At 38.9% G+C, this 20,210-nt stretch overlaps 1 protein-coding gene across 1 annotated transcript; it reads left to right on the forward strand.

Annotated features, from left to right (window-relative positions):
- Positions 1–16,949: 16,949 nt before the first annotated feature.
- Positions 16,950–17,297, forward strand: LOC120609699 (cytochrome c oxidase subunit 7A2, mitochondrial-like). The gene has a single exon (XM_039872434.1). It carries the CDS (start codon positions 16,980–16,982, stop codon positions 17,229–17,231), a length of 252 nt encoding a protein of 83 aa, XP_039728368.1. The 5' UTR covers positions 16,950–16,979; the 3' UTR covers positions 17,232–17,297.
- The last annotated feature ends 2,913 nt before the right edge of the window (positions 17,298–20,210 follow it).

The following is a 20,210-nucleotide window of genomic DNA, read 5'->3' on the forward strand; positions in this document are numbered from 1 at the left end:
GTGATATCACAGTGCTTGTGTTCAAATCACCCTTATTTTACTTAACTATGGCCTCAAAGCACAAAAGTAGTGATGCTGGTAATTTGGATATGCCAAAAAGAAGCTGTAAATGCTTTCTTTAGGTGAAAAGGTAAAAGTTCTTGACTTAATAGTGAAAGGGAAAAAAAAAAAAGTGCTGACGTTGCTAAGATCTACAGTAAGAAGAAATTTTCTATCTGTGAAATTGTGAAGAAAAGGAAGTTTATGCTGGTTTGCTGAGAGAGAAAGACCATATTCACATAACTTTTATTATAGTATGTTGTTATAATTGGTCTATTTTATTTATCATTATTAATCTCTTACTGTGCCTAATTTATAAATTAAATTTGATCAAAGGTATGTATGTATAGGAAGAAAACATAGTATATATAGAGTTTGGTACTATCCGCAGTTTCAGTCATCTGCTGGAAATGCCGGAATGTATACCTCACAGATATGTGTCTCTTTTTATCTGTCTCTCACATACAAACACACACACAAAAGATGTGTGCAGAAGCCAGTAAAGTGAGAGGCCACAACCCCTTGTTTGTTAGGTGAAGATGATTAAAGACCCTCTTCCTGGAGTAGCCGAGCTGACTTGATGAATTAATGAATCTTTCATTCTTTCTTCCCTCCTCCTTAGAGCAGGGGTCCGTAATCCCCGGTATCGGTCTGTGGCTTCTTAGGAACCAACTGGGCCTCACAGCAGGAGGTGAGCAGATGAAGCTGCATCTGTATTTGCAGCCGCTCCCCAGCACTAGCATCACTGCCTCAGCTCCACCTCAGATCATCAGGCATTAGATTCTCATAGGAGCACCGGTCCCTGCTGCCAAAAAGGTTGGGGACCCCTGCCCTAGAGAGTCAGCTGTGTTTGTTTCCTGGGTTGACAAATGCCTGCAGGAGCTTGGACTGCAGGGCCACTGTGACCAGCGGAAGTGTACTCTGCTTTCTTCAAGCCCCTCCTGAGGCCCCTGCACAATTGGTTTACCACATCAACCCATCCCCGCCCCACCCCTTTACCTATCTTATCTTTCCCCTCCTCTTCTCCTTCCCATGTGCCACATCCCACTTAAAGCCTAGTAGAAAGGGGAGCAGCTAGGGTTTCCCTGGGATTCCCACACTTTTCAGAGCCTGGCCTTAAGCCTTGCATATTAGAATACTTGACAGCGATCCTTGGGCACTTGTTTTGGGCTGGGCAAAACCTTTTCACAATTCATGTCCTTTCATCTTCACAGCCCTGTGGGAGAGAGATTACTATCCTCATTTCACAGATGAGGAAACTGAGGCTGGAGCTGTTAAGTAACTGGACCAAACACAGACAAGGAAGTAGATTTGAATCCAAGTCTGGCAGATTCCGAAGTCTGTCGTTCTCTGGGCCTCCCTGACAGTGGGGCTGCAGATTTGCAATTGAGGCCAGATGGTATGGTAGATTGGTTATGGCTCCAAGTTTTTACCTCTCCCTGCACCCACATCTTTGGTAGTATCCTACCATACTGACTGAGTTTGGCCTCATGACTTGCTTTGGCCTCATGACTTGCTTTGGCCTCATGACTTGCTTAAAACTTTGGCCTCATGACTTGCTTTGGCCTCATGACTTGCTTAAAACTGACGTACCTGTCATTTCTGCCACATGAAATGACAGGTATGTCAGTTTTAAGGCAGGGCATCCAGAGGCTTTGCATACTTATGTTTTCTCTCTCTGGCGCCTCTACCACCTCCTACCAGAGAACAGTAGAGTGCAAGGGAGGCAGTGCAGTAGTCTCAGCCTAGGCCATCCTAGACCAGCCTGCAGACCTGCCCAAACATGAGAGAGTGCTCAGCCATGATAAACAGGTCCCCCAGCTGATAGCTGTTGCACAAACGAGCCCAGTCAAGATCAAAAGCACCACCTGAATGACCTGTGAATTTGTGGGCAATAGTAAATTCTACTATTGTTTATTGTTTGATGTCATTGAGTTTTAGGATGATCTGGTATGCCATAATCATACTGAAATATGAGGGAAACCTAGGCACAAAGTTCATTAATTCTTTACAGCAATTAGAACTACTAAGGTCCTTAGTTCCTCTGATTTTTTCTCTGGGCCCTTAATACTCTCCTTCTCCATTAATCCTTTACACCATCTCTGCCCCAACTCCAAAGTAACCCAGTACCCACGGGCCACTGAGATGCATGTTCTAGTCTTTCTGTGCCCTACTTCTCAACCTGCACGTCCTTCCTGATCCACAGGAAGCCAGCCCTCCTCTCAGAAGCCCATGGTGTTGCCTTCTTTTTATAGGCTGAATAATAGTCCATTGCGTGTATATAAAGATTTTCTTTATCTATTCATCTGTTGATGGATGTCAGGTTGTTTCCATAACTTGGTTATTGTGAATAGTGCTTCAGTGAACATGGAAGTACAGATAACTCTTTTGAGATTCCACAGATGAACCTGTGGACAGTGTGATAAGTGAAGTAAATCAGTCACAGAAAGACAAATACTAAATGGTTGCACTTATGTAAGGTACTTAAAGTAGTTAAACTCATAAAAGCAGTGAATAGAGTAGTGGTTACCCAAGGCCGGGGGTAAGGGGTGGGAAGTGAGTTGTTCAATTGTTAGTTTTACTTACACAAGATGAATTAGTTCTAGAGATCTGCTGTACGTCATAGCGTCTACAGTCAGCAGGACTGTATTATGCACTTAAAATTTTGTTAAGAGGGTAGATCTCATGGTAACTGTTCTTACGACAAAACGAAGGGATTTAAGGAAACTTTTAAAGGTGATAGATATGTCTACTACCTTGATCATGGTGATGGTTTTGCAGGTGTATACATATATCCAAACCCATCAAATTGTATACATTAAATATGTGCAATTATTTGTATATATAAAATATACCTCAATAAATCTGCTTTAAAAAGCAGCAGTTCGTGGTACACGGAGCCAGTCTTTTCAACACAATTGTATGCTATAGGCTTTGATTAAATTGGCCTGTTGGTTCATAGGAAACTGGTGAAGCCAGTTCCCTCTCTCTATTCTTCACGTTGGGAGGAACAAGGGCAGCTGCTGGAGAGAATACTGGAGTTTCGGGAGCAGATGCTTAGGAAGAAAGGTGAGTCCAGCTCTCATTCTGGGCCTTTGAGCCTGTGCTATGGTTCTGCATCCGGCCTCTGGACGCCCGCTCTAGTTAAGTGCTGCTCTAAAGGCTGTGAAAGTAGCTGGTGGCCAAGGCCTCTGGATGCTCGGGTCCCAAATCCAAATTCCTCCTGTACTTTCAGTCTCACCTGACCTTTCTGGGTTGAGGAAGCATCTCTGCCTCAGGATGTACGCTGGCCACAGGTTCAGGAACTGCCAAACAGATTTTTTGGCAGAAACAGAAAGCGATTTCACATGTTAATAGGATCCCTCTGGTTGCTGGTCTGTAAGGAAGCAAAGGCAGAAGCAGCAAGGCGAGTCGGTGGTGAAAGATGCTGGGGGCTTCCATTGTGGCTCAGGCCAGCTGGGAGCCAGCAGTGTGGTGAGATGTGCTTGGATTCTGGATGTATTTTGAGGGTAGAGCCAGCAGGATTTGCTGGTGAATTAAATGTGAGGAGTAAAAGAAAAAGGCTTGAAGATTTGGGGACCGAGCAACTGGAACTGCAGAGATTAGCAGAGGTTGGGGGGAACGGGGGAAGGGGAGGAAAAGCCCAGAAAGCTGCATTGGGAACTCAAAAATCAAAGCCCTGACACCAATTCTGCCGCCCACCAATCGCAGCGCTTCCTAATCACTTCTATCTGCCAGGCCCTCTCCTAAGCCCTTGACACAGATCTTCTCATTCTCCTCACCACAGCCCTGTAAGGTGGATTTCATCCTTCTTATTTTGCCGATTGAGAGGAAATAGGCTCAGGGAAGTTAAGTGATTTGCTGCCCATGGACACATAGCAGAAAAACCAGGACTTACCCACAGTGTGGTCTAACTCCACAGCCCCAGCTCCTGAAACTGCTTGCCAAATCCTATATCCACGTTGACTTGCTGGGCCTAATCAAGGGCCTGGAGCGGGGAGATTGCTACACACTGACTGTACAAATGTACCTAATGTGAACCTACGCCTCCCTCTCTGAGGACATTTTGTGCTGACACTTGGTGCACTGTTTTGAGAAATAGCTGCAGTGAAAAGCAGGACAAAAAAAAAAAGCCAAGATGACCCATATTCTCAGTTTGAGACTACTGTGATGTATTATGAATGGGTCCTTCTGAAGTATGGTTTGAACACCTAATTAAATAATTATTCTATGATATGAGACATTTTGAATGATAGGCTTTAATGGAATAATATTATTACTTGTGAATTGGACCATTCCATTAAATATGACATTACATTCTTTTCTGTCATCTCTAGTTTTGTCCTTGGAGGAAAAAAAATTCCTGAATTTCAGAAGTTCCTGAGCGCTTCACATGATTTTTTCATGTCATTAAGAAGCCACTCTTATTGGGAATAAGAGGAGAAATAGAATCTTGTTGCAGGATTTTCATTCACACATTAAGACCTGACTCTCAGTATAGAGGTACACGCCAAAGGCTCTGGGCTGAGACAAACCTCTGTGTGAATCCTGGATAAACGGCTTATTAGCCAAGGGGCCCTTTACAGACACAGCGACCCTTTAGAAAGATTTTCCCTTGCGATTTCTTCTATGACCCATGAGTTATTTAAAAGTGTGTTTAATTTTAAATTATGTGTGGAATTCCTAAATTTCAGACTGTTTTTGATTTCTAATTCCATTGTGTTCAGAAAACATCATATGATTTCAATCCTTTCATATTTATTGAAAGTTGCTTTTTTTTAATCTCATTTTTATCCTGGAGATTTTCTAAGTGAAAAAAAATGTATATTCTGCTGTCTTTGGGTAGTGTCTTCTATAATTGTCAGATATCAAATTAGAAGGTGCTATATATCCTTACTGATGTCTTTTTCTTCACATATTTTGAGTCTATTATTAGGTGCATGTATAATTATAATCATTATATCTTCTTGATGTAGTGGCCGTTTTATTATTATGACACGTCCCTCTTTGTTTCTAGTATTTCTTGTCTTAAAGTCTATTTTCTCTGATATAAATATAGCCACTCCAGTTCTCTTTTGGATACAGTTTGCATGGTATATCTTTTTCTATCTCGTTACTTTCAAGTTAATTGTGTCTTTGAATCTAAAGTATATCTCTTGTATGTAGCATATAGCTAAATCTTGCTATTTTATTCAATATGATAATTCCTGTATTTCAATTGGAGTATTGACTCTATTCATATTTAATGTAATTATTAATATGTTTAGACTTATAATCAGCTGCTTTACTATGTATTTTCTGTATACATTATCTTTTTTTTCCTCTATTGCTCATGTACTGCCTGCCTTCTTTTGTGTTAAATATTTTTAGTGTATCATCCTAATTCTTCTGTTGATTTTTAACTATATATTTTTGGATTATTTTCTTAGTGGTTGCTCAAGGACAATGGTTCTGCTCTAAGGGTGGTTATTGCACCTCCCCCAGAAGAAATTTAGAAATGTCCAGAGACATTTTTGCTTGCCATAACTGGGGATAAGGGTGTGCTACTGAGGGAAAAGGCAGGGATGCTGCTAAATATCCTAAATGCAAAGGACAGTCCACCACGACAAAGCATCATCTGGCCCAAAATATTAGTAGTGCCAAGTATTACCATACACATCTTAGTATATCACAGTCTACTTCAGATCAGTACTGTGCCCTGGTGCTGCGATTTAGCATAAGAAATATATATGAGGGCTCCATCCCCATTTCTGGCACAGAGCTTCCAAAACCCTAGGAATTTCCTAAGTGATAAGAATATAAAGGTGTCTTTTGTTATGTTAATAAGGTGACTTTTGGGCCGAACCTAAGAATGGGCTGGTAGCCAGGAGAACCAACCACGTAATTAGGGGGTTGGAACTTCCAGTTTCATACCCCTGACCTCTGGGGAGGGGAGAGGGCTAGGAGTTGAATTAATCCTAATGGCCAGTGATTTAATCAGCCATGCCTATGTAATGAAGCCTCCATGAAAGTCCCAAAGCATGGGGTTCAGAGAACTTCCAGGCTGGTGAACACATGGAGGTTCCAAGAGAGCATGGAAGGCTCATGCCCTTTCCCGATACCTTGCCCTATGCATCTCTTCTATCTGTCTGTTCCTGAGTTATACTTTTTATAATAAACCTGTGATCTAGTAAGTAAAATGTTTCTCTGAGTTCCGTGAGCTATTCTAGCTAATTAATTGAACTTCAGGAGGTAGGGAGGGGAACTGGTGATCTAAAGCCATGCGGTTAGCTCAGGTAATCACCTGGACTTGCAATTGGCATCTGAAGTGGAGGCCGGTCTTGTGGGACTGAGCCCTTAACCTGTGGAATTTCATGCTATCTTCAGGTAGACTGTTAAATTGAGTTGAATTGGTGGACACTCAGCTTGTGTCAGAGAATTGATGGCATGGGTAAAAACCCCACCACATCAGAATTAGGTGCAGAAAACTTAAACACTGACTTAATTCTGGTAAAGTATAGAAACTTTGATCCAATAAAGCTCCATTTCCTCTCCCTCCTTCGTACTATTATTATCATGTATATTATATCATGTATACATTATGAATCCAAAAATACAGTATTAGAATTTTTGATTTATGCATTTTTATATTTCTTAAACAGTTTTGTTGAGATATAACTTATACCCATACAGTTCATATATTTGAAGCATACAATCCAATGATTTTTATTATACAATCATATTTTTAAAAGAAATTAAGAAAACGATATTTGTATTTATACACTTTTAAATTTGTCCATATATTTAACATTTTGGGGGCTCTTCATTTCTTCTTGTGGATTCAAGTTCCCATCTGTGTCATTTCCTGTCAGCCTGAAGGACTTCCTTTAGTATGTCTTCAAAGGTAGGTCTACTAGCAACAAAATCTCTCAGATTTTGTCTATTTGGAAATGTCTTTCTTTAGTCTTCATTTTCGAAGGGTGGTTTTGCTGAATCTATAATTATTCGTTGACTTTTTTTTAGAACATTAAATATGCCATTTCACTGCCTGTTGGCCTCTGCTGTTTCTGATGATGTCAATTATTAATTATATTGTGGTTTCTCTGTATATAATAAGTCATTTTTTCTTGCTACTTGCAACATTTTCTCTGTTTTGGCTCTTAGCAATTTGACTATGATGTGTCTAGGTATGGCTTTTTTGGTGTTTATCTTGGGGATTGTTGAGCTTTTCATAAAATTTGAAACATTTTTGGCCATTATTTCTTCAAATATTTGTTGTCTCTTTCCTCTCCTTCTAGGACTATCATTACACATAAGTTGGTTTGCTTAATGTTGCTCCACAAGTCTTCGAGGCTCTATTCATTTTTCTCCTTGTTTTTTACCTCCTCGTTCATCAGATTGGATAGTTTCTATTGAATGATCTATCTCCAGATTCACCAATACTTCCTTTTGCCCTCTCAAATCTGCTGTTGAGTCTATCTAGTGAATTTTTCATTTTGGTTATTTTACTTTTGAACTGTAGAATTTTCATTTATTTTAGTCTAAGTAATGTTTTTTTATTGAGATGCTCTATTTACTGAATTATCGTTATCATATTTTCCTCTTATTCTTTAAATGGTTTCCTTTCATTCTTTAAGCACATTTAAAATAGTTGCTTCGAAATCTTTATCTACTAAAACCCATACCTGGGCTCATTCAGAGTTAGTTTCTATTGGAAGCTTTTTTTTCTCTTGTGGACCACACTTTCCTATTTCTTTGTATAGTTCATAATTTTTTGTTAAAAGCTGAAGAACATTTAAAATAATATAGGACTTAGAGATTCTGATTTTTTTTTTTTCCCTGAGGGCTTCTTTTAGTTTATTTCTTGGTTTGGTTTGTTTGGTTTGGTCTTAATAACTTGTCTGGACTTAATCTGCAGAATCTATCTTCCTCATAGTATTTAGGAGCCAATGTCTATGCTCAGTTTTTTTAATTCTTATTTTTCATTCTTATATTTAGTCTAACTTCCTAATGGAACCCCTGTATCTACATAGCTTAATAATTAGCCATTGATTCAGACAGAAGTTGTGTTTAAACATCCTTGAGTCCAAACCACTTTCACATCCTTCACTGATTGGTCTGCGTGTGGGGTGGGGAGGGCCTTCAAAGTCCAAAGAGTTTTCAAGTTTGCCTTGGCTTTTACATTTCTCTGGGCCCTCTTGTGTTTCTCTGAACATAAGTGTCATTTCCCAGTCAGCCAGAGACATGCAGAGAGCTTATGTAGGCTTTCTATTGCTCTGTAATTTCCAGTCTTCCTATTACATCTCTGGCTGATACATCACTCACCACAGCCACAGGGCTGAGTGTTTTCTATGTTTGTCTTCTACTGAGCTTACTGCTTTGACTTACAATGCTATCAAGCATGGACTTTTCACTCTCCATTTCAAATCGAGTTTGCCCCTATTTTCAGCCATGCTGGTTTTCAATTCCTGTCCCGCCCTGGTAAAATGACCACACGTACCAAGCCGGGTGGTGGGACGCAAGCAGTCCTAGGCAAGAAGGCTGCATGCAGGCTCTTGTTCTTACACAAAGTTCCAGCAGTTCTTTAGAAATAAACATCTTTCAATTTGTTGTTTGCATTCGGTTGATTTCCACAGCCTTGAAGTGGTTAATAATTTTTGATAATTTTATCCAGTTTTATTCTTGTATATTGCAAGAGGAGATTTGCCTGCCTCTTCATGCTGTCAGCTGGAAATCTCATTTCTGCATGTTTTAAAGTTTTTAATACCTGTGGTCAAACTTCTCTCAAAAAGGCTTCACTTCCACCAGCAAGATTTAAAAGCACAAGGAAACAGGCATTTACACTTTGTATGGGTCCTAGTTATCCAGACCTTGCCTAACACTAAAGGGTTTTTTTTTTTAAACTAGTTTTATAATAAAACTCATGCTCTTTAATAGCAGAATTGAGTTATACATTTGGCATTTTTAAAAGCATTCATGGAACATAAGTGGAAATCAAAGGGTAACTAAGAGTTTCAAATAATCATAAATAAATATTCTTTGCTCCTTTTTCTTGGTCTGTCGCTCTTCAGTTTCCGTGGGAATATGAGTTTGAAAAGAAATCTAATCACATTGGTTTACGTTCTTAGCTTAGAGAGACAGGGATGGCAGGTAGAGGAGTGAGTGTCTTAAAAAGAGCTTATCTGACCCTAGTAAGCTTTGGTGAAATGAATCACCATGATTCATTGAAACAACATAAATGATGTTTTTTTAATCTGAAAACTACCAAAAAAAAAAATGTATATCATTAAGAATCTTTCCCCAGCTCTGTCAGGTTCCCAGTTCAGTATTACTAATATTTTGCATTTTCTTCAAGATATTTTCTATGTAGATTCAAGAATATGAGTGTGTGTGACTCTTTTTTTTACACAAAAGGTAACTTTTTTTTTCATTCAATATAGTTTGGAGATTATTCTATATGATTACTAATGAGCTCTCATGTTTTATTTATTTTTATTGACTGTATTCCTTATGCTATACTTTATATCTCCGTGACTATTTTGTAACTACCAATTATATTTTTAAATCCCTTTCACCTTTTCCACCCAGCCCCTCACTCTCATCTCATCTGGCAACCATCAGTTTGTTCTCTGTATCTATAAATTATTTTCTGTTTTGTTTGTTTGTTTGTTTATATTGTTCTTTAGATTCCACATATAAGTGAAATTATATGGTATTTGTCTTTTTCTGTCTGACTTATTTCACTTTGCGTAATGCCTTCTAGATCCATTCATGTTTCATTTTAGTTTTTAAGCTTGTTAATTTTGAATTTTGAAATACTTTCAGGCTTAAAAATAAAATTGTATAAGTAGTACAAGAATTCCTGTATACCCTCTCTGCGGCTTCCCCAAAGTTAACTCATCTATAACCACAAGACAATTATCAAAACCAGGAAATCAGTATTTACACAATGCTGGTATTTATACAATACTATTAGTATTTACGCAATTCTATTAGTAATCTACTGATCTTATTCTAGTGTTTGCAGTCATCTCACTAATGATATTTTTCTGGCCGAGGATCAAATCTAGGATCATACACTGCATTTAGTTTTCATGTCTCCTTAATTTCCTCTAATCTTGGAGAGTTTCTCAGTTTGTTTTTGTTGTTGTTGTTGTTTTCACTTTCATGACCTTGAGACTTTTGAAAAGCACTGTCCAGTAATTAATAGAATGTCTCTCAATTTGGGTTTATATGATGTTTCCTCATGGTTTAATTCAGGTTATGCATTTAAAAAAAAAAAATACCAGAGAAGTGATAATTGTGTCCTTCTCATTGTATTATATCAGGAGGCATACGATGCTAATAGTTCACATTACTAGCGATGATAACTTTGAATAGTTAGTTAAGGCGGCATATGTCAGATTTTTTCATTATGAATTTACTACTTTCCCCTGCAATTAAGTATCCTGCGAAGAGATACTTTGAGACTATGTAAATATCCTGTTTCTGTTGTACATTTACCTATAAATTTTGATATCCATTGGTGATCCTTGTTTGCAACAGTTATTACTGTGGTTTTTTTCCAAGTGGTGATTTTCTATTTCAATCTTTCTTTGTACATTTAATTGAAATTCTACTGTAAGAAAGAGCTTCCCCTTTTCTAACACTTTGAAATTTATTCAACTATTTATATGACCATGGACGTATATATGTTTATTTTACTGTGGGCAATAATCCATCACTATCGTCATTTTATTGCTCAGAGTATACCCGATCTGGCCGTTGAGAGCTTCTTCAAGCTGTCTCTGATCCTCATTTTTTTGTTCTATTTTAAGTCCCCTAATAATTTTGAACAATAATTAGAATACCTTAAGTTTACACTTGACAATTTGCTAAAGCAATTCCACAATTGTGTCATATAATCCTTGACAGATGAGGCTCATATTATTTCTTCATAAGACAGAATTCATTGCCTATCCCAACCAACCTCATCAAGGACAGAGCTGTACCCACCTACCCCCAGTAATAGTTCACTGAACCAAGGGTGGAAAACTTAGCCGGTGCAAAAGGCCAGCTAATATTTTATAACTTATTATATCCTTGCCCTGACAGACATGATATAATCAAATGTCCTCTTCTGGTATTGACTTAAGAGACTGAAAGGGTCATAGTCAGTTGTTGTTGGGCACTCGAATTGTAAGGTGAGGGTCCAAAACTGGTCCAAAATATGACTGGCGATCTGGCCAGAGAAATGTTTTGATTTCTAATATTGCCAAAGCTTGTCTCCCTAGGTAAGATCAAAGACAATGGAATTTACTCCCTGCCAGCCAGCCCTGATGCTTGCGGGACAGGGAGCTGGGTGGGAAGGCTGCAGTGAGGTACATTTTAATGTCACAGATCATGGCATGAGCCCCACTTCACCCCTCCCAACTCCCTGTATAGGATCAAGCAACATCATCACAAAACAAAACAAAGATGACAGCAGCAAGTCATGGTCCCAAGGGGTTTCCAAACCCTTCATAATCATCTCCAGCCTCATTCATACTAAGAAAAAAAGTTCAGAGTGAGAAAATCTTCTCAGTCTTGAGGTGGAGTGGATCTAATAAATCAGACCTCCCTACACTATGCTGGCAGGCTAGGGAGATTTTAAATAGACTGTGAATTTTGCCCAGGATCTATTTCCAAAATGACGCTAATATAATATCTCTATAGAGGTTAAGCAATTTGTCTAAGGAACTCAACTAGTAAGTGGCAGTATTGGGACTGGACCTTCAAAGCCTTAAACATGCTCTTAACTATCACAATGTATTTATTGTACTGGAATCAGCCAATGCCCTACCGAAATAATTCCTCTTCATTTTAGGGAGAGGGATAAGCAGTGTGCTGATAGCATCATTTTTTTCCAATCCTTTTCTGTACATATACAAATTTTTTATGATTTTTATAGATATTATTGTACATACACATAGGTAGCCTACTTATTCACTTAACACTATATCGTTAACATTTTCCCACATAAAAGCTTTTATAGACATTATTTCTAATGGCCATATAATAAAATCCCCCAAGAGAATGCTCCCATTTCCCTCAACGATACAGAATATTTCTCTTAGCACTTGGATAATTTTTTTTTTTTTACTGCTTTCTTGTGAAATATTTAGAAAAGTCCAAATAATACTAATGTACAATTTAATAAATAATCAAAAGTGAGCTCTCTTATTACCACTTCTCAGGCCAAGAATCAGACAAAAACCAGCCCACAGAACCCATCACATGTTCCCTCCCTCCTCTCGACTTTCAGCTACAACTTTTTAAAAGGCCAATATATTATGATGTTCATAATTTAATGACTTTGCACCACATTAGAAGAGAAACTTTTGTCTAAAAAAAGGACAGATCTTTTTTCTGGACTTTGCATATAACTGGGGACATCTGACTCCTCAGAATTAGTTTAAAAATCACACATCTCTTGACGGTCATTCTAACACCATAACTTTTTCCTAATACTCTTTTCTTTGGACTCACTGGCTTTCAAGCCACTTCTAATGACCATTCCCAGATGCCTAGATCCGCTTGCTGCAATCTGATCTCTGTCTCTAAAAATAACTTCCTTTTATGTTTTACCCTGCCTTTTCAGATCTCCCCAGAGGTCTCTCATCTGGGCCTTCGCCTCCTGTCTAATTACCTCTGTCCCAGAATCTCTGCCAGGCAATTCTTCCTTCTCCTGTAATGCAAACATTAACCCACTTCAACATCCACTGATTAGAACTTTTTTTCTACCCTAGCCAGAAAGGGATACTCTCAGAACCACATGGAAGGGGTACAGGCATTTCTGTCATGCTTCCCTACTCCAATCTGTACCTCTTACTTGGAGAAACGATGTTCTAGAATTATACTGCTGGGGGATATTTCTTCCAGGCCTGGGACCTTTTGCCCTTTGATTTTTTTGTTATGGTTTAACACACCTGGGAGTGTAAATGTCACACATCTCCTCTCTCCGTGCCATAGGAGGGAGCCAACACTGAGCTCAACGTACTGATGGAGGGGTTCGCTCTGCCCCAGCTCCTCAGAGAGGACAAATGTAAATGTCAACACAAAGCTGCCATGTGGTCAACCATGGAAACTGTAGCATAAATCAAATACATCAAGGACAGAGTAAAAGTAACAATGTTTTTATTGATATAGAAAATAAAAGCAAAATCTGTCAGCCCTTTGGTCACACTCAACCTTTGACACTTCTAGTGGTGGTATGTCGACTTTGGTCCTGTCTGGTTCCCTGGGCCCACCTATGCTTTTGACTGCTCTTCAGTCAAGTGATCTTTAGGCCACTGGTGGTTGAGGTTTCATCCTTGGTAACTGATTATTTGAAAACAGTGTCCAAATTAAAGTCATTCTTACTTAGTCCATCCTCAGCTTCTTTTTCTTGTTTCCTCTCTGGCCCCAGCTCTTCTCCTCCATGCTTCTTCTTCTTTTGCTTGGTTCAGTATTTGTAGAAAGAATTCTTAGGAGAGAATGCAGAGTCACCAGAGTCCTAAGAAATGGTAGTCATATTTTGTTGCAAGTGACAGAAACCCAACCCAAACTGGCTTAGCAATAAAGGGAATGCATAAGCATCTTATCTGAGAAGTCCAGGGGAATTTCTGCATTCTGGGCTACTTGAGTCAGAGGCCTAAACAATGTCATTTGGACTTGGTGTCTCTCCATCATCAGTTCTGCCTGCCCCTGGATTGGCTTCATTATAAGAAAAAGCCTCATCTCACATTTCCCAACTCCATCCTTGGCTCATATCGGGTCACCTCTGGCACAGTAACTGCAGTCAGGAATTTGAGATAAGTTGAATGGCCTAGAGCTGCACCAGCCTTGCCCAAACCTGATGGTAGAGAGGAGTGATTCTCCTAATAAGATCTAAGGTACATTTCCAGAAGATTGAGGAATATATGCTAATAGGAAAAAATATAAAACAAACAAGGAGGTGTCCATTGCCTAGGCTTAGGAGTAATAAACAAGTCCTAGTAGAGTGATTTCTAAACTGCAGTCCATGGGCTGATTATCAGATTCATCTGAGCTCTTGGTTTTTTGTTTTTTGTTTGTTTGTTTTTTTAAATGCAGAGACCTACTGAGTCAGAATATCTGGGGACAGGGCTTTACAATTAGTTCATTTATTGAGCTTCTCCATTGACTGAGATTTGCAGCCAGACTGTGACTTACTGCTGCAACTCAGAGAGATGGTTCAGAACCAAGGATAGCAGTCTATGTGCCTTACTCCTATGACAGAGCATCATGGATCTGCTATGCTCATGCAGGAAAGGCCTGGGTAGCAAGAGGGGCAGGAGCCCAGGTAGGGGAGGAAGCCTCCAAAGAGTCCCCCAACCTCCGTAAAAGCCCCTTGCCAGATGAAGGAATGGGAAGCTGTTCTTCTTTGCCATTCCAGTGCTCACATCTTGCTTTTTCTGCTCCAGGGCCTTTGTGCCAGCAATGCCAGCTGCTTGCTTTGTCCCTCGGCACCTGGATTCAAAGCCTTTCAAAACTTTAATCTATCATTTCTTTACTTTAGCAATAAATCTATAGCTGGTCCCTGTGACAGGGGCACTACTGAGAAAAAAAGAACACAGCTGCTGGCTTAACATTCCACCTTTGTCTAAAAAGTTGTGTGTTGGGGAGGGGGAGGTTTTTAAAATGAGTCCATTTAAAAAGATCAAGGATGTTACAGCAGAAATCTTTCTCAGATCTCTCAGATGTCAGTAGCTCCCAAGAAATCCAATATAGAGTAAAAAACCTGCTGCCTACAGAAACTCTCTGTCCACCTGTCCTGAGGGTGGATAGGATGAGACATCCTGGTAGAGACCGGCCTGTGCTGGAATCTCAGGGATGCCTTTTATGGCTGTCCTAGAGTCCATTCTTCCTCATTCTGTGAGCAACATCCCAAAGTTTCTGTTGAGGAATCACCTCTCTCCCATGGGGAATTTAATCAGAGATTAGGTATTCATTAGGGGATCTGCCCACTGCTTCTCAGACAGCAGCATGCACAAACCTAAGGATGTTTTGAAATGCAGATCCTGATTCACTGAGTCCTGGGTGGGAGCCCGAGACACTGCATTTCTGACAAACCCAATGTGCACCTGCAGATCATGCCTGTTTCTGGTCCAGGCTCTCTAGCTGCCCCTCCTACCCTGCAAGCTCCCAGTATCCCTGCCTTAGGATAAGAGAGCGAAGGAAGCTATTAAAACTTTTAGCTAAGAAATTGATTTTTCTAATTACCAGTTAACGTCTTCCCTTCTGGGCCTCAGAAGGCCTGTTCACTCTTATTTAAACTATAAATTGTTTGGATTTTCTTATGTAACTAGCTTAATGAAAAGTTCTCCTCATACTAAGGTACATGTTCATTAATTGACCCATCTGGTTAAGTAAGTGTGTTAAATGGTAATGATATAATTTTTCTTAACAAATTATTTTCTCAATTTATCCTGGTTTTGCTCTCTTGAGAAGTGATGGTAACTATAATAATAGGGACTATTTATTAATCTTATTGATAATTAAGAGCCAATATTTAATGAATACCTAGGTGTGCCAAGTAACGAGCTAAGCATTTTATATATTCTGTGTCATTTAATTCTTACACTGTATGATGCAGACTTGTTTTTATTCCCATCTTGAAGCTGGGAAATTCAGGCACAGAGGAGTTTGGGAACTTGCTCAAGGTTACAAAGTACTAGCACTGGAATTTTCAACCAAAGCATTTATCTCCAGAGTCTATCCTGGTGACCACTACACTAGACTTGAGAAACGCTTGCACAAATGTGTAAAAAGAAAACTACCAACCTAGATTGGGTAAATAGATTCTGGTATTTCCAATAACACAATACTCTGGAACTAATAAACAGCCAAGACGCAGCTACACAAATAGACATGGAAAGACACCCAAGATATATCGTTCGTGAAAAAAAAGTATTTTACAGATAGGCTCATTAGTGTTTTTAAAAATTAAAAAGCCTTGTAGATGTCTTTGTAGCTACGTAGAAAAAGGTCTAGAAAGGAAGGTACATACCAAAAGAACTCTAAGAATTAGGATGTGGAAGGGTGGAAATGTTTTCTTTAAACTTTGAAATGCTTCTATATTAATTGCAGTTTTTGCAATGATATTTAGGAAATTTAGGAGAAATTTTTTTTTTTTGCTCTATAGCAAAAAACGAATCCTGAAGATATATTCCAAACAATTAACTGTTGTCATTTCTGGAGGGCTAGGGAGTGGATTGACCTTTTATTTCTATGTTATATATTTCTGTAATGTTAACATTTTTACAAGGGGAATATATTAATTTTATAAGGTGAAAACCACAATAAATATACATTTTGCCAAAGGTATTTTTGCCTTGGTAAAGAGATTATTTGGTGAGAAATCTATATATAACACCTTGTTTTGAGAATTCTAACTGCATTTTTTCCTGAGACACAATTCCTTTCTTCCAGTATCACTGTTATGCAAATAAAGGTGATATTTCATTTGCTAAAAACCACTCTACAGTTGAGATGAACTGTGTTGGAGTTGCAGGGACCAGCCATTTCTTCAACCGGAATCCTTTACTGGAGCCCAGCCTCTAAAACCACAATCAAAACTACAGGAAACATGTCATGTTCTAATGTCTGTCTGTCTCATCCTTCCATCCATCCATCCATCCATCCATCCATCCATCCATCCATCCATCCATCTATCCATCTTCCACCTATCTATCTATCTATCTATCTATCTATCTATCTATCTATCTATCTATCTATCTATCTCCCCACTTCTCCCTTTCTCTTCCTCTCTAGCTATCTTATTAAATCCTAGAAATTTAGAAGATAAATTTAACATAAATGTTTTAAGCATCTTCAATCTGTTATTTATTGTTAACGACTGCTGAATAAAGTTGTGAGAAAAGCGGGGGGAAGGAAATGGTTCCTACCATTCAGTTGTCATGGTTGGTGGGCAGTAAATCAAGATGCTGTGGAATCTGCTGGCTCTTCGTCAGATTTCCCAGAGGACCATAAGTACTGCTTCACGCAGGCAGTTCAAAAATAAAGTTCCAGAGAAACAAAAGCTATTTCAGGAGGATAATGGAATTCCAGTGCATCTAAAGGGTGGGGTAACTGATACCCTCCTGTATAGCGCTCCCATGATTCTTACAGTTGGTGGAACAGCATATGTCACATATCAACTGGCTATGGCTTCCCTTCCCAAGAAGCAGGATTGACTTCAGGTTATCTTCCCAGCAATCAGTTGGTTCAATTTCATCAGCTCTCTATGAACCAGTAAGCTGTTAAATAACTGGATTCTTCTTGGGGATTAATATTTATTGACTTGTACTAACTGCCACCAATAAAGCAGTCTTCACCAAAAAAAAAAAAAAAAAAGGAAATAAAATCCCCTGAGGCTGGAGCAAAGCCACGCCCTTCTAGGCTCACACACACGGTACCCGAAAGATGCTCTTCAAAACCTAGTTATTAATCTCAAAGATTTCTGTGAGTTATTTTTTAAAAAGATGATGGGAATGTCAAAAATTAATAGAGGCTAGTTACATGCAGCAAATAGGACTGAGGGTTGGTTTCTATATCAACTGAAGTTTCGACAACAGGCACGTAATATTCAGGAAATCAGGAAATGGGACAGAGCAGCTTTTAACTTTTAAAATTTTGTTCTGTTTGATATTTTTATCACAGCACATAATACGGTTATAATTTATTTTTATAAAAAGAAGATGATATATTGTTCACGTGGTGTTTTTTAAATCCATGGTACTTTGGGGACTTTCTTAAATTGTAAGTGGACAGTATGAAGTGTTCTCTGATGAAAATGATATGAAATTCGGCCATTTCTACACTCCACATTTTTAGACAGTAATTGCATTCTGTAGGAAGGGTCAGGTTTGTCCATATAAAAAGAAAGCCAAATATTAAGTGGAGAAGGTAGGATGTAAAAGACTTCTCTCTTGGTATTTCTGTGTTTTGGGGAACACTGAGTGGGTTGAGATAAGACTAAGAACATTAAATTGGATTGTTGGTCCCAATTCTTAATTCCTGAGTAATAAAGTTCACATCCTCATTCTTGCTATGTATGGCCTCATGGTAAGTAGAATGTATTGCTTCTCCCCCTGACTTCGTGTTTGACTGTGCAAATCGCTTGGCCCTGTTAGCACACATGAAATGAGTAGTGACTTGAAAGGGTCTTGTTCGGTCTGCTCTCTTACTCTCCTGCTTTTCACCATGAGAAGACTATTCCATGGGTAGACACTGGTCTAAGGAGGATGAGAGACATGTGGAGCAGACCTCAACCCAACCCGAGGCTTGGAACCAAGCTCAGTGAGGCCCAGCCTACATGTGGGGGAAACAAGACATAAATGCTTGTGCTATATGCCATTGAGAGTCTGTGGTTATTCGTAAGGGAAAGAAGCTGACTAATACAGATACTAACTCAGAGAGGTCCTGCTCCAAAGAAAAGTTGGCTCCCTAGCGTTTTACTACACAGTCAAGGGCACCAATCGACAAGCATCTCACATCCATCCCTACAGAGCTTCCAGTCAGCTTTTCAGTGCATTAATTTTAAATATTAAAGGACAGCCAAGGGTTACCAGGGGGAAAAACTCAGAGGAAACAAGACATTGCAGAGAATGGAGCAAAACATTTTTAAAAAGTTATAATTAATATTCTCGATGAGATAAGAGAAGATATTACATCTAAAGCCAAGGTCAGGGACAGGAAGCTATGAAAAAAAGAATAGGGAAATTCAGAGAATAATGAAGACCTCTTAGAAATTCAAAATAGTCAAATTAAAACTTGCAATAGAAGGATTGGAAGTTAAAATCAGGTAACTCGTGATAAAGAGTTAGATCATCAAAGGGAGAAGATAAAATTAGAACATTGATTCAGGAAATTCAACATCTGACTAATAGGAATGGTCAAAAAAGAGCTCAATGTGGAAAAACTGTCAAGGAATAATTTAAGAAAGTTTCCTATGAACGAAGAACACGAGTCTTATTGAAAGAGCCGAAGTGTCCATTACAGGGTCACAAAATTTTAGAATATCGGCCATAAAGAAAAGTTGCTAAAAAACATCTAAAGGAAACACAGGTTACTTTCAAAGGACCAGGATTCCATGACATTGGCTTTCTCAAACATCAGCATTAGGAACAAAGCAAAATAATGCTGTAAAATTCTGCAGGAAAATGATTTCTAAGTCAGAATTCTTTCAATTAAGTGTAAGAACAGAATAAAGACATTTAAAACATACAAAGTTTCAAAAAAAAAAAATTTTTTTTTTTTGTATGAAAAGAATAACCATTCCACTAAAAACGGGGGGGGGGGGAGTGGGGGGAGGGTGGTGGGGGTGGGGGGGAGGTTGGGGGTGGGGGGAGGAGGGGAGGAGGGATAAAAAAACAGGAAAATGTCAGATCAAGGATCCAGGAATCCAATACCAGGGCTGCCTGCCCCTCCCAGGATGCACAGCTCAGAAAGCCATGATGGACTAGATTTCTGCCTCATTGCTCCCTCAGCTGGCCGCAAAGTGAGGTAGCTCTATCAACAGGAAGGAGAAATGAAGCGTTTGTATTTCAGTTGTGACAGGCCTGGGTAGCAAGTTCTTCCAGTTTGGAGCAGGCAAACAGCTCCAGGAGAAAAGTATCTAGGAAAAAAAAAAAATGGAACTAATATATTTGAAAGAATGGAAAGTATTACTGATAGGCATGTGGCAGGTAGTATAGGATCTGGGGAAATTTTTAAATAAGTTCTTACAGGGTCAGGCACATGGGGGGAAAAAAAGAGTCAATTATGAACTACAGCAAAAAGTAAAGGGGTCATAGAAAAAACAAGATGTGGTTCAACAGTAAACTTATGTGGTCATAATCATGTGATATAACTATATGCTGGGGATGAGCAGAAGGGAAAATAGGCATTACTCTTTTGAGAGAGCTAATTCCTATACAGCAAAGTGAGAAGTCAATAGATAATGGTGGGAAAAAATGAAGCAAGAAATGGCTGTATATTATTTAGAAATGTGGAGGTAGATACCAAGGGAAGTAGCTAAAACTGTTGAGGATCTACCTTAGGAGAGTGAGATTTGGAGATGTAGCTTTTACAAATAGAACCATGGATTACTTTGATAAAGACCAAATTTAATTTTTAAATGAGTTTCCAGGTCCAGACATGAAATAACTGCAGGTGGTAAACAGTGCCAGAAA

The sequence above is a fragment of the Pteropus medius genome, unplaced genomic scaffold (genome assembly GCF_902729225.1).
Source record: "Pteropus medius unplaced genomic scaffold, Ma_sr-lr_union100, whole genome shotgun sequence".
In the NCBI taxonomy this organism is placed as follows: Eukaryota; Metazoa; Chordata; class Mammalia; order Chiroptera; family Pteropodidae; genus Pteropus; species Pteropus medius.

Coding starts and splice junctions, on each gene's coding strand:
- LOC120609699 (XM_039872434.1), top strand. CDS start 16,980: ATGCTGTGGAATCTGCTGGCTCTTCGTCAGATTTCCCAGAGGACCATA.